A 15,564-nucleotide genomic window follows, 5' to 3' on the forward strand; every position below is an offset into this window, starting at 1 on the left:
CCAGTTTTTCATTGTTTCAATAAAATACTAAAAAAACATGGAGAATGGAAAATATTTAGAAGTGGAAAAAAGTTATCTTTTTGTATGGATGATACTTTCCTCTTAAGGCCTCTTGTAGTATTTTACCGATCAACCCTGGAGGCTCACGCAGTGGGGCAAGGGCGGCGTGTCGCCCTATACGGAGAACTCTCGGTTTCTCTACACAGCTCCACCGTAAATAACTATGACTTAAAGCAACTGTCCGACCAGCGGCTATGAGAGTTGTGAGACTTGCTATATTTTAGCGACTAACAGAGCGGTTGGAAGGAGTGTCCGCTCTGCGAGTGCGGCGAAGAAGAACAAATCATTGAGCACATATTTCGGCGCTGCCCACTTCACTTCTATCCTGGCCCAGCTGAGGATATAGATGTCTTAATACCCGACGTAGCTACCTGGCTTAACAACCTCAAAGCTGTTCTCTGATTGCCTAACCATGCATGCTATACTATAAAATAAAATAAAGAAATAAGCGAGTAACCCTGAAGACTCACGCAGTGAGGCGAGGGCGGCGTGATTTCTCTACACAGCTCTACCATAATAAATAACTATGACTGGGAACAAGAAGCGATCACCATGATCTGACCACCATGCATGTGAGTGTGATCGATTTTTTTCTGGCGCAGAAATGTAGGCTGATCGTTAGCTGATCACACTGACATGTCGACGAGTGTGAGATTGCCTTAGTTGCTGACTTGGTATATAGTTTTTTCCCTAAAGTTAAAAATTGTTTACCCGTAAAGGCCTCGCTTATTTCGCTACTTAGTACTTAGACATAGAGGATTATATGTATGTTTTTTTAACAGGTAAACGAAAAGCTATTATTACTATTATTATTGTATCTCCTTGGATTTCACGGGCCTATAAATCCCGGTCTTTTGATAGGCTTGCGTGGGGATATAGATCCAACACGTAGAGGCCTCTTGGAGAGCTTTAATGTCATGTAGAACGCCTGCTGGAACCCGTTCACGAGCGCAACAATAGACACCTATGAACCGGTCGCAACAGGCATTGGGACTATTGTAGTAAAGTGAACAGTATAACGGTCTATGGATTGAAGTTTGGGAGGACAATGAGACTGGGTTATTGCAAAGACGTCCGGACACCTGCCATAACAATGTTTTCACTAGTTATCGAGGCAGGCGGTGACTCGCCGCCAACTAGATGGGCCCCTGAAAATGCCGTCGTCTATTATTATTATTATTAGCTATATATTACACATTACCACATTTTATCAACATTGAACATTGTGTAAATGTTCATTAAATGGCTACTTAAGGCATTGTCATTCACCGCCGCATTTTCATTTCTTTTGGTTATTGTTTTGAATTGAGATGCGGCTCCGAGTGCATTTATTTACACAACAATGAAAGAATGTGCGATATGTCAACTTTATCTAGTATATCAACACGTAATACATAAATTAAGATGTTTACTGTTAGCTTTATCTCTTATTTACACACTTCGGGTGTTGGATCTAACGGAGGTTGAGATTTAGGTTCTTACAGATTGTCGCAAAAATACATTGACAATTTTTTTTTCTTACTTACATACCCTTTAAAATTAAAACTACAATCATTTCACTAAAACAAAACGTATCATCTTCAAAATATTATTTTGTTAAAATTATGAACAATGTGTGCCGCAGCAAAAATCTTTGTCAGAGTATTATTGGGGCCACCTTAGGTAATACTTATTTTTAATTAATATAAATATTCATCATCAACCTGTTTATATCTTCTCCTGCTGTATACAGGCCTATTCTCAATCAAAGACCTATCTCAATTCCAAATGACGTAGAACGACTACTAGGTAGGTGTATATAGAGGAAAAAATCTGATAACTGAACATTACTGATAATTCGATGACAATATTTTTACAGGTTCTCGAGACGTACACACTTTGTTTGTAAGGGCTTGTCTGACTATGTCCTAATGATGGATAACATGACATTTGTTACAAAGAGTCAAGAATCCATCCATCCGATTCATCTGTCTGTCAAACTTCATTGCCTCACCGGGCGAGGTTCGGAGTTGGTCATTCCACATTTTTCTCTCGATATGGAGAGCTGCAGTCGTGACCATCTGATCAGGGTTGTCAAACACGCATTTATGAACTGACGAATGTTTGTACATTTCAGAAGTGTGTTTCTATTTCTATCCCAAAACTGGTTCGGCTAGCAACTATTTTGCTATTAAGTAATTAACATACACCGATAAAATTGTTTTTCTAACATGAATATATGTAATAGGAGGTAAGTAATCTTGATATGAATTAAATAACTAATCAGGTATAGTAACTGTAAGTAATGTAACTTTATAAATGTCATACATGTCATTGTGTGTCGTAAGTTTTCCATAGAATCGCAAATAAGTATGATAATCTTCATTAGCTATTCTTATTTATTTACCTACTTTATGATAATGTTATCTCTTTTATCAACATGTAACTTTTGTATTTGTAAACATACTTATTTTCCTCGTATTCATTATGTCCCGATGTCGTTGGTTTTGTATTTGAAACTTTAAAATACTAATTGACAGTAAATAGATAGAATCAACAGACGATTTAATGAGATTATTTTATTGTATTGTATATATGTATTCGCCACTCTCCTCTACACCTCGCCTTGTAATTCGGATTTTTACATATTTATCTAATTATGAATACTTCTGTTATTTTTAGGTAAAATAATTTATCCTCTAGAAGAACTACTTGTCGACAAAAAAAGTTTATGCATATAGCAGTTTGAGCATGGACCAACCCTAGGTCGGCTGCGCGTTGACACAGATCCGCGTACACCATATGCTCGCCCGGTAAGGACGCTGACGCAAGCACCTGGAGGTTCCTCTGTCATAGACCAAACAACATGTCACTACAACGACAATATCCCACAATATATTGTTTGTAGACAGCCTGGGCATGGACTAACCCTGCTGTCGGCTCCGATCACAGATCGGCCTACACCATATGTTCGCTCGGTAAGGACGTTGATGCAACACACTAGTTAGGGGTATATACACTTTAAACAAATTTCAGGCTAGCTTCCATCGTCACGCCATTGCCATCTGGCGTAGAAATGTCTGAAAACACACCGTCTAATATCTAATGCTTAGGTAATTTTTCCATAATCATTGTTATGAACAATTATTAATTTACCTAGGTACTCATTAAAAAATGAAACATGAATTGCAACAAAAATGACTGCTTGTACCTTGAGTAGTATTCTGTAACGATTATAGTTTTCTATACATAATTAAATTTACTAGGTAATGTTTTAAAATTGAATTTACGACCTTAAATAACAACCTTTAATAATACCAGTAGTGGTCGCTCTTTATCATTTATCACCATGCCTGTCACGTTCTAACAAATATGTAAGCGCGAAAGTGACGGGCTGCTAAAATAAAAAAAATATAAAAACATTGGTATATCTATTTAGATTTTGATAGATTATTTAAATTACATTATTTACACATTAGGTGGAGGTGTCACCCATCACATTTCCCTAAAATTTAATTTAAAATATACAAATAGTGTTACTAGTACGGTTCGTCCTAAAGTTATCAAAGTTCACGTTGGTTAATTTGAGCGTTTCTATTTAACTATTTAATACAGATGTCAAGCGAAGACAAATTTAGCAATTTAGTAATTTTGACGACCGTCCCTATGAAGCTAATGGTTCTGGGTTCACATCACGGTAAGGGCATTTGTGTGATGAGCACGGATATTTGTTCCTGAGTATTGGGTGTTTTCCGTGTATTTAAGTATTTATATATAATATATATCGCTGTCTGAGTACCCAAAACACAAGCCTTCTTGAGCTTACTGCTGGGCTTAGTCTATTTGTGTAATAATGTCCTATAATATTAATTTTTTATTCATCACGGAGCGCATTATTTTAATTGGGTAACTACTACACTAACAGTATAAAATGATCACAAATATCACGTGTAACAGCTTTGTACTGGTTTCCCGGTCTAAGGTTGCACGTACCGCTCCACGAACTCCTCGTTTATATCAACCAGCCGCTGCTTGTACTGTGGACAGCGGTGCGCATGCGCCAACACAGGCTCCGACCGATCCTCATTAGTATACTTCTCAAACGTGGCCGGGTCGTCGAAGTTCACCCGAGCCGACTCTGGATCCATCAGGACGTACGGACCTAGCATAAGCCCTCCGAGAACTGCGAATCTTTTACTAAACTCTATCCAGCGGAGAAACTCTTCAAAATCATACCCTAAAACTTTTAGGCGCAACTTGGTATGCACGTCTAAGCATTCTGTAAAGATGTCAAAGTAGTGTTTAAGATAAGTTGCCTCATATTGGTAGCGGAAGCTCCGTGAGGTAGTGTTGTATATGAAGAAAGTAACGTCGAAAGCGGGTGGTCCGTAGCGCACACATTGGAAGTCCACTAGGATTGAATTTATCGGCTCGCCGTTTTCATATTTGAACATTATGTTATTGACCCAAAGATCCTTGTGGAGCACCACATTTAAGGTGTCCTTGTGCTCTGTTAATTCATCACAAGCTTCTAAGAACTGTTTCAACAATTTAGCTTCTAAATCAGGGATGTCTCCGTATTTATCTGAAAAGTGTTTCATGATGTTGGCGCTAAGTTTGGCTCCTGCGTGGATCCAAGGTGTGTTTTTAAAGTTGTTCTCAACAGTGACGGTGCCATGTTCTTCTAAGATTGAGTATGGGCGTTGGAGAGCGAGGCTTTTCTTGGTCTCATGGTTCGCAAAGGCAGCATGGAAGCGTGCTACAGAGGCAAGGGTGACCAGCACGTGGGGAAGGTCGAAGGTTTCCAGCTGGTTGGTGGTGGTGTAGCCCTCGGGAGTCAAGTCGCGCATTACTAAGATGGACTCGTTGTAGAGAAGCGCGTTAGCCACAAACGGGTTTGGACCTGAAACCAAATTAGTAATTTACTACCCAATCATCATTTATTTTTCATTTTTGTTTTTTTTCTGTTACCAATTTTGTACTAATGTATCAGATCGCCTGGACGAATTGATGAAATAAAACTGTAATTTTAGTATCTGAGACATAAAAATAAGAAATGTTTACAAGCTACCTGTATGTCTTCATTAAAAATATTTCTACATGTCCGTCCACATTACGAGAGTATAGTGACTACTGAAATTAAAACAAACTAGAATAGATTTTTAAGCAGATATAAATACTTAAATACTCACCTTCTATATCCATTTCGTCTATCAATTTGAATATAGCCACTTCCTTCTTGTTAAAATGATGCTCATCAATGAAATCCGCTTTCGGCGCATTGTTCAGCGGCAGAGACTTGACGAACATGGGGATAGTCACCAGGCGTCCTTCCAGCTTGATTCGCACGGTCAGTCTAAAGTGGTCACCGAGAAACCCGGCTATTCCTTCGACCGCTGCTGGTCTGAGCTCTGCGCTCACCACCTGCCAGCTTCCTTCTCCAACCCATTTCTTTATTATATGACACAGTTGACTGTCGTTCAAGATATCTCCTACTCGAACTGAGCTTCTGCGATCTTTACCCATGTTGCTAATGGTTCAGACTGTGTCGTCGCTAATTCTAGACACCATTATATACCAACTATCGTTCCGAAGATCATTGTTTTCTTAACCCTTCTTTGTGCTGTCAATCAATTAAAGACTAGTAGCATCAGCGAAGCATATGAACTTTTTGTGGTTGGAATAGATGCGGTTATTGTGTGACACGTGCTGGTAAATAGACAAACGTTACAGACGTTTTGTCTGTGATAAGAGTCTCGTATACAGTTTAGTGTTGTCTGAGGGATTCTGAGGACAAACAGGCATTCAGAGCAGTGGATACTGTTTGCTGCGTGTTGACGTAACAAAGGTAGATTATTTTGGTTTTGATAAAATACCTATTTTCAAAGTAACTATGCTAATAGTATTAATACTTAATTAAAGTATAGCTTACAAGGGCTAATCTTATACTTCTGAATATGCTAGTGAGTTTGGTCTGATAATTTTGGATTGCGAATTGTGGAATACCCAAAATGCGTTGATCATGCCACATGAAAGGAGACCTATCCCTAGCTACTATATAGCCTAGATTATTATTATCATACCTATTTTCAATCGACATCAAAATTCTAAAACAGAGATTCTCAATGCCATCGTAGGTATGTGTTTTTTAAGGCCCCGTAAGTCCAGCGTTCTTCTCTCACTCTCACTGAGCGCAAGCATGAGCGAGATGGCAGTGCGTGCCCGGTATCGCGAATATCATGTTTTTGAATTTGAATTATAATAATAAAATAAAATCGGCCAAGAACATGTCGTGCCATGCTCAGTGTAGGGTTTCTTAGTTACCATACTGTCAAAATAGGCCGAATTAGTAATTATCATGTATATTACAAGCATAATGGAGTCACTTTGCAGCGTATTTACTAACAAAGGATTTTTTTTGCAATAACTCAAAAACAACTGGACCGATCATGTGCGCTATAGTTTTCATTTAAAGTACCTATTTATAAAAATTTTATTTCACGTTTTTTTTCATACTTTTTGGACCCATGTTTCAAAAGTTAGAGGGGGGGGGGGCATATATTGTTTTTCTTGTGGGGCATATATTGTATGCTTGCTGAAGACATTTATTAATTTAAAAAGACCTACCCAACGATACCCCACATCATGGGGATGAAGCAAAAAAAAAATCATCCACACTTTACGTGTAGTAGAGATAGATACCCTTAAAGATTTTTTTTTGACTTTATATTACTATATATATATATCCATGCCAAATAGCAATTTTCTAGCACTAACGATCATGGAGCAAAGCCTCGGATGGACAAACAGACAGACAGCCCATAACAGTTCCGATCTATACGGACATGGCGAAACTATAAGTTGACTACACAAAAGCAATTAACTATTAATTTAATTCCCCGCATTTTTCATCGATTTTGACAAGTTTTAAGTCGTTACTCCTACATTTACACTATAGATAGAATTAGAAGAGACACGGCTATCGGTTCTTCAATCTTATAGGTACTTATCTCCATTGTGGTATCCCAGATTTTGAAAGAAATTAATACTTATTTTTTTAAACATTGTCTAAAAAACACTTACATATTCGAAATTTACTTATTTGGGTTCGTCTTTGAAGTCTCTAAAAACTAGTTAGAGATTTTAATTTTAAACTATTTATGGCCAAACCCAACGTCAAAGTTGAACGAATTTGAGCCCAAAACCTGGTGCCAAATATCTCGAAGACAAAGAACTTTGAAGTAATTATGGGATAATATATTGTTTAAAACAGTTGTTAATATGATAAGCTACCAAAAACATTAGAAAACTAAGGGATTCAGATCTAAGGTCATTGGCGCCAGGGAGCCCCTTAACCCTTTACCGCATATATTTGGCAGTTATAATATTCAACTTTATCGACAGCTATTTAAGTTTAATTTAAAACAATATATTTTTATGACATGCGTTAAGGGGTCAAATATTTTTTTTATAAATGAAATTGAGTCACTCACATTTTATAGAAGATTATGTTGATATATTTGTCGAAGTCTTTTCGGAAATTTAAATTGGGAACTATTAACAACTGTCGATATACACTTGTCAATTGGAAGGCGTCCGGCACGTGAGTGGCTCACAGGACCACAGCTGCAATTTATTTCCACACTGATAACAACGATCAGGATACCTTAACAAGGAACTCATTGGTCGAAAGAATCAAAAGGGATAAGGATCTATGGGCGTTCTCTGCTCTTCCGACGTTTTAGAACTGAGCAGTTATTGTAGGACTGTTATTTTTAGCTACGCAATCTGTCGGAGACTAATAAATAATATTAAGTGGAGTCGGACCAACATAACTGTGCATGGTATTTGCAATAACAAGTGGAATTGTCATCGTTGTCAATTTTTTATGAAAATATGACGTTTGTAATGACACTCCTCACATTGTTCTAATAGAGTAATAGGGAGCCATACAGTTTAAAGTGGCTTTTCTTCTAAATGGCTCAATAATTAAAGTTTGTGGCCGTACACTACACTTTTTAGGGTTCCGTAGCCAAATGGCAAAAAATGGAACCCTTATAGATTCGTCATGTCCGTCTGTCTGTCCGTTTGTCACTTTTTTCCGAAACTATAAGAACTATACTTTTGAAACTTGGTAAGTAGATGTATTCTGTGAACCGCATTAAGATTTTCATACAAAAATAGTAAAAAAACAATAAATTTTGGGGGTTCCCCAAACTTAGAACTGAAACTCAAAAACTTTTTTTTCATCTAACCCATACGTGTGGGGTATCTATGGATAGGTCTTCAAAAATGATATTGAGGTTTCTAATATATTTTTTTCTAAACTGAATAGTTTGCGCGAGAGACACTTCCAAAGTGGTAAAATGTGCCCCCCCCCCCCCCCCCCCTGTAACTTCTACAATAACGGAATGATAAAACATATGATGTACATTACCATGCAAACTTCCACCAAAAATGGATTTAACAAGATCTAGTAGGTAGTTTTTTTTAATACTTACGTCATAAATGGAACGGAACCCTTCATGGGCGAGTCCGACTCGCACTTGGCCGCTTTTTCATTTTTGTGTTATATCTACCTGAGTAGATTCAGAAATCACGAGCTCTTTTGATACTTATAGGAAAAAAAGTGTCCAACTTTAGAGTGTAGTGTACATAAAAAAGTGTCCAACTTTAGAGTGTAGTGTACAAAAAAAGTGTCCAACTTTAGAGTGTAGTGTACAAAGAATATAATACTCACTAGGAGGTAGTGTACACAAAATAAAATAACTCTAAGATACAATACATCGTGTGTAGTGAATTGGTAGGTAAATGTCATGTCTAATGTCAAAATAAATAAAAACAGTCATTTAGGTATCAGTAAGTATATTTAATGATGATTTATTGGTAGACAGAAATAGCTTATCAAAGATTTGTTTAGTGTGTACACAGAGAGCGCCTGGTATGTTGTACTAGTTTAAGGGCGTGTGCTGCAAATTGCATTCGCATCTGTTGTGTGTTGTTGTCGGTGTGTTCAGTCTTTACAGTGCGAGCAAGAGTACTAAAGAGGAATTGTAATATTTGATACAGAGACTTACGAGTAAACAGATTTCTTTAAAATAAAATAAAACAAAAAATTGATGGAACGCGAACTAAAAAAGTACGTTATCCGGTAAAAAGAGGGATCGGAATTTTCGCGGGGAACGATACAATCCTGGTTACTCTCGGTTTTCAGAGACTTATTAAATTCGTTGTCATTACGTGAAAGAGACAGCAATACTTACTCGTTCTATCTCGCTTCGATATTTTCAATTTAACCGGAGGGACCGGACAGGATAAACTGGTACCGCATTAGAACAGTTGAATAAATGATATGATTATGATTAACCTGTAACCGCAAACGGAAACGAAATCCTTTTCGTTAGGTACCGGTGACGGTGAATGACCGAAAACGGTTTAAAAATATAACGGTTTCCTAGCCCTGCCACCAACGAACCTACAGGACGTAGAATATGATGGATGGATTTACCTGTTAAAGTTCCATGCCTCAACTATAATTTACTTATTCTCTATGGTGTACCTAATTATTTGCTACTCTTCATTGTCGGACTAAACAATAAATAAAAAAAACGCGACTAATTATAGTATCCAATTTTTTTACGTCGGACATTCGATCATTGTTTCTATACTTAGAAAGGTAAAAAACCGCAGGAGGTACTTTCTGCTTCAGTTTCAGTAGTGAGCATCCAGCGGCGCAATCGATGGGGCATATAGTGCAGATTGGTTAGAGCTTCCAAAAGACTCGGCGTACAATGTTTATAACATGGACGTCAGACGCCCGCTAACTCAGATGAAGGGAGTAGGTGACGCAAAGAGAAGGGGCGGAGAGTATATTTCCAAAAGAACTCTAAATCTTCCGGAGAAAATGGGAGCTCAGGGACGCCCGCCGTCAAGAGGACCAGCATGACCCAACTAATTAAGAAAAAATATTTCGATAACCCTCGACAGAATCTCGTGAAACAAAATAGTTAGGAGAGCCGACCCTAGGGAAGAAGAAGAAGATAACGTTCGACGCCCCCCTCGAGAGTCCACTCAGATAGGTAGCTCAAAAGTTAGCTAGTGCCGCAGACATCTCTCGACAAACTCCTCAGTAACCTCCACCATCCGTTCCCCGTACTGAGGACAGCGCTCTATATGCGCCAGCACCTCCGGAGTTCGGTCTTCAAATGCGACACGCTCAAATGTCAACGGATTATTAAATACTGCATGTGCCGTCACCGGATCCATAAGAAAATATGGAAATAAGATTAGTGTAACCACCATGCCGAACCGACGACTTATTTCAAACCAGCGTAAAAACTCTTCATAATCATACCCCAAATCTTTCAATCTAACCTTTGTGTCGACATTTAGAGATTCTGTAAAGATTTTAAAGTAATGTCGAAGAATTGCGTCTTCATGTTTCTCACGGAAGCTTCGAGAAGTAGTCGTGTATAGAAGCACAGCGATGTCAAAAGCCGGAGGTCCGTAGCGCGCACATTGAAAATCTAACAAAATTGCATTGATTGGGACATCGTTCTCGTATTTAAACATGATGTTGTTCACCCAAAGATCCTTATGGATTATCACATTTAAGCCCTTACTCTCTGCTGGGTCATTAAAGCTCGCTAGAAACTGTTTCAGAACGTCAGTTTCTTCAAAGTTATACTTTGTAAATTTTCGGATGATATTAGTGGTAAGTTTGGCAGCAGCGTGTATCCAGGGTGTGTCTTGGAAGTTGCTTTCGACGATGATTTTGCCTTGGTCTTCCATGATTGAGTAGGGGCGTTTTAGAGCGAGACCGCGGTTAGTCTCGAGGTTTGCGCAGCCCGCGTGGAAGCGCGCCACGGAGGTCAGAGTGGCCATAATGTGGGGTAGGTCGAAGGTCTGAAGATGGTCGCGGACGCTGTAGCCCTCAGGGGCGAGGTCGGGCATCACGAGCACGGAGTCGCTGTAGAAGAGCGCTTTTGGAGCCCATGGCGTTGGACCTGAAATGACAAGTAAACTGTAGGTAAACTTTATGGTTAATTAAAGTATAAGAAAGGTATAAAAAATATTAAAAAATGTCATAGGCAAGTTTACCTATCTATTAGAGTTAGTACTAGGTTTCTGAATTGATTGAGTACTTTGTTGTAACTAAATAGGTATATTTTGATAACGTTATACAAAGGTCGCTGCATAGTTAACTTAGACGGACAAAGTATCTTTTAAATAGATGATGACCAGTACCCCTAGTGTAAATAAATTCGATTTCGAAACGTGACGTACGCGTTTGCGTTTAGTCTCATTTTGTATTGGATTTAGGAAGAGCGCGCCAAGCGGGACGTTTTGGAAACTCAAAATCCTATACAAAATGAGACTTAACGCAAACGCGTTCGTCACGTTATGATGTCGATCAAATTTACACTAGGGGTACTGTTTTAAGTAGGTATTTAGTTAAGTGTAGATTGGAATGCTAAACTAGGAAAATATGTTTTAGTACAGATAGGTAATATAGGTATTTAACCTTACCCGATTACAATCAAGTGCCAAACATCACTCAAAAATAATCAACGATAGGTCCCATTAGTCCCATATCTCTTAATTCGCCGACATGAGAGCTATGGCACATATTTCAATAATTTTTTTTTTGAGCAACTTGTGGGCACCCATATTTTTACATTTCACTGTACCATATCTTGAGCAAATAAAAGTATATTCATTTGGATGGAGCGCTGGTGGCCTAGCGGTAAGAGCGTGCGCTGCGTGCGACTTGCAATCCGGAGGTCGCGGGTTCAAACCCCGGCTCGTACCAATGAGTTTTTCCGAACTTATGTACGAAATATCATTTGATATTTACCGGTCGCTTTTCGGTGAAGGAAAACATCGTGAGGAAACCGGACTAATCCCAACAAGGCCTTGTTTACCCTCTGGGTTGGAAGGTCAGATGGCAGTCGCGTTCGTAAAAACTAGTGCCTACGCCAAATCTTGGGATTAGTAGTCAAGCGGACCCCAGGCTCCCATGAGCCGTGGCAATATGCCGGGACAACGCGAGGAAGAAAAGAAAAAAGAAAAAGTATATTCATTTATTTATAAATAAATCAGATTAAACAAATACATCTGTAGGGTGCAATAAAGATTAATTAAAATGTTCGGCTCTTTATCATTTGTCACCATGCCTGTCACGTTCTAACAAGTATGTGAGCGCGAAAGTGACGGGCATAGTGACAGGTGATAAAAATGGAACCATGCTTCCACCGCGGGTTAATTAAGTATCAAACGATTTAACACTCACCAGTCTCCATATCTTCCAGAAGCTTGAACACCGTCATCTCCCGCTCGAAGAAAGCGTTTTCCCTTACAAACGCCAACTTGCCCTCGTTATGAAGCGGTACGCGTTTCACGAACAGCGGCAGCGTACGGCGCTGGTCATCCGCCTGAACAATACACACGAATTAAAATATGTATATTGTCTATTACTCTACTTACTATTCCTAAAAGTAAGGATAGATAGAGCTTAGAGTTCAGGATTCGCTTTGCGAACTTAATCCCAAAGAATTAACGCAAGCACTAGTTTTTACGACAGAGAATTTGGCCTTCCAACTCAGAGGGGAAAATCCACTGAAATTAGTCCGGTCCGGCCCTCACCAGACACCGAAAGTCCAAGAAAAGCCGGTGTTCAAACCTAGGTAATTAAACAACCCCTTCGATCCGCCGGGACCAGAAATACTAATTAGAACCCAAATTAAGTACTTATGTTACGACCCGTCTGCTCTGATTCCAAATTCAGTCGAAACTGGTCGCCAAGAAACCCCTGACTGGCTGCTCACAGCACCCTGCCCACCACCCAACCGTTCCAAAATATAACTCAGTGTACCTACTCACCTGCACTTCGAGGGTCAGACGAAAGTGGTCACCAAGAAAGCCTCCCAGCCCCTCACTCGCCGGTCGCAGCACCCTGCCTACCACCTGACCAGCCACACAGCGACTCGCAATGTCTTGTAGCTGCTGCTCCGTTAATACATCCTCAATTTTTGTCGACTTTTTATCACTCATTTTCATGTATTCGTTTTGGGGTGAAGTTTAAAATTTTAACAGATTTAAGGAAGATTTTACATAGCTTTAATCAAGAGATGTCTTACTCTATTTATATCGGTACTAAAAACTATATTTTTTGGATTTACAAAACGCGTGCGTCTTTGCTTAGCAAAACACAATATTGCAATGTTCCAAAAATAGAACCGACGGACACTGACTAGATCAGTATTGGCCTTGATATTTAAATTGTCTTTAAAATGGAATATTTAAAATGATGATATACAGTGTGTCCCTAGCCATTGGACAAAGCCGAAATGTACATATGCATTAGGGTATTTAGAACCAGTGTACAAAGTATCATAACAACCGGTGTAGCGGTTTCGAAGAAATTAACAAATTCCCTTTTTAGGGTTCCGTAGCCAAATGGCAAAAAACGGAACCCTTATTGTTTTCTTATCCCCATACTTAGAACTGAAACTCAAAAAAACTTTTTTCATCAAACCCATACGTGTGGGGTATCTATGGATAGGTCTTTAAAAATGACATTGAGGTTTCTAATATCATTTTTTTCTAAACTGAATAGTTTGCGCGACACTTCCAAAGTGGAAAAATGTGTCCCCCCCCCCCCCCCCCCCCGTAACTTCTAAAATAACAGAATGAAAATACTAAAAAAATATATATGATATACATTGCCATGCAAACTTCCACCGAAAATTGGTTTGAACGAGATCTAGTAAGTAGTTTTTTTTTAATACGTCATAAAATTACAAAAAAAACTAGGGATAGGTCTTCAAAAATGATATTTAGTTTTCTAATATCATTTTTTTCTAAACTGAATAGTTTGCGCGAGAGACACTTCCAAAGTGATAAAATGTGTGACCCACCCACCCACCCCTTTAACTTTTAAAATAAGAGAATGAACCCTTCATGGGCGAGTCCGACTCGCACTTGGCCGCTTTTTCTGTGTTGTATCAAGTTAAGCAATCTTTAATCTTGCGTGGTTTTAGACCAGGCTCACATTTGACTTGTTAGCTAACCTGGCTAGATTATGTCCAGAAACCTGTTTAGAGTATCAAGGTGAACGAGATATCTTATACATATATATTATACTTAAATATTAGTTAATAACGTACCTCGTATATATTCATATAAGTTTTGCGATGACGACAAAATCTTGAAAGTAACGAAAAGCATAGTACCTAAATTGTTAACCAAGGATGATAGGCACGCATTTCTGTCGAGGTAATTTGGCGTTCGCACGCAGAGAGAGCGCCAATAGTCTGAGACTGAAAAAGTGCCTTTCACACGCGATAAACACTCTACTTTTCATTTATAATACGAGTAAAGTAAAATTTAATAATCAGTCTTCTTCTTCCTCGCGCTGTCCCGGCATTTCCACGGCTCATGGGAGCCTGGGATCCGCCTGACAACTACTCCCAAGATTAGGCGTAGGCACTAGTTTTACGAAAGCGACTGCCATCTGACATTCGAACCCAGAGGGTAAACTAGGCCTTGTTGGGATTAGTCCGGTTTCCTCACGATGTTTTCCTTCTCCGAAAAGCGACTGGTAAATATCAAATGATATTTCGTACATAAGTTCCGAAAAATTCATTGGTATACGTGCCGGGGTTTGAACCCGCGACCTCCGGATTGCAAGTCGCACGCTCTTACTGCTAGGCCACCAGCAATTCAACAATCAATCTCAAATTTAATATACAGTTTAAAAAAAAAATATGTATGTATATACTTTGTATTGTTTAGTTTTGTGTTTATTCTGTGCTAGACTTCTTTTATTGCATCTGGAACACCTACTGACATAACATTTTTTTTTATTAATCTGCTACCTAAAGGTTGTCTGAAAGAGATCGCTTTTTAGCGATAAGACCGCCTGTTGTTTACCTCTTCTTTATGTGTTGTATTATTTGTACTGTTTCTGTATTGAGGTGTGCAATAAAGTATATTTGTATTGTATTGTACTTTTATAGTAAGTATTTCTTGAGGGTACTTTGAATTAACAATTTAGATACTTAAATATAGTAATTTATGGGATGTTAAATATTAGAATGGAAATGGTACAACAAATAAATTTTACGTAATATAAATAAAAAAAAACGTACTGGGTAAATCAAATGCTCTAGTGCCTAAAAATATCATTTTCTGCACACTTTTATCGTTAGTGGTAGAAAGCTGCAATTTGGAATGGATATATGTATTATGCATGGCGATAGAACGGTGAAATAAAAACTCCAAACCCCCCACCCCCTTTGAACCATGGGTCCAAAAAGGTGAAAAAAAAATCGTAAAACAAAAGCTTTAAATGAAAACTATAGCGAATATGATCGGTCCAGCAAATTTTGGGTTATTGCGAAGTTTGCTCTTAGCAGAGACGTACAAAGCGCTGCGAAGATAATATATAGAAGGCTTGTGCTTGAAATGTACATGATACTTAGGTACAAATAGTCCCCGTTTAGCCTATTCTGGCCCGGGGCG

General features: G+C 38.6%; 2 protein-coding genes across 3 annotated transcripts; both read right to left on the reverse strand.

The window, feature by feature from the left end:
* Window positions 1-3,473: 3,473 nt before the first annotated feature.
* On the reverse strand, window positions 3,474-7,675 carry LOC133524511 (uncharacterized). 2 transcript variants are annotated; one of them, XM_061860586.1, is made up of 3 exons: window positions 7,533-7,675; window positions 5,232-5,826; window positions 3,474-4,942 (listed from the first exon to the last, which is right to left on the reverse strand). In XM_061860586.1, exons 2-3 carry the CDS (start codon window positions 5,563-5,565, stop codon window positions 4,017-4,019), a joined length of 1,260 nt encoding a protein of 419 aa, XP_061716570.1. In that variant the 5' UTR covers window positions 5,566-5,826; window positions 7,533-7,675; the 3' UTR covers window positions 3,474-4,016. The 2 variants fall into 2 exon arrangements, with proteins under 2 accessions (XP_061716570.1, XP_061716571.1); XM_061860587.1 differs by lacking the exon at window positions 7,533-7,675 and having other exon boundaries at window positions 5,232-5,940.
* Window positions 7,676-8,887: 1,212 nt separating this feature from the next.
* Window positions 8,888-13,700, reverse strand: LOC133524512 (uncharacterized). Its single transcript, XM_061860588.1, has 3 exons — window positions 12,922-13,700; window positions 12,332-12,473; window positions 8,888-11,045 (listed from the first exon to the last, which is right to left on the reverse strand). Exons 1-3 carry the CDS (start codon window positions 13,096-13,098, stop codon window positions 10,135-10,137), a joined length of 1,230 nt encoding a protein of 409 aa, XP_061716572.1. The 5' UTR covers window positions 13,099-13,700; the 3' UTR covers window positions 8,888-10,134.
* Between the last annotated feature and the right edge of the window lie 1,864 nt (window positions 13,701-15,564).

This window comes from Cydia pomonella, chromosome 13 (assembly GCF_033807575.1).
Source record: "Cydia pomonella isolate Wapato2018A chromosome 13, ilCydPomo1, whole genome shotgun sequence".
In the NCBI taxonomy this organism is placed as follows: Eukaryota; Metazoa; Arthropoda; class Insecta; order Lepidoptera; family Tortricidae; genus Cydia; species Cydia pomonella.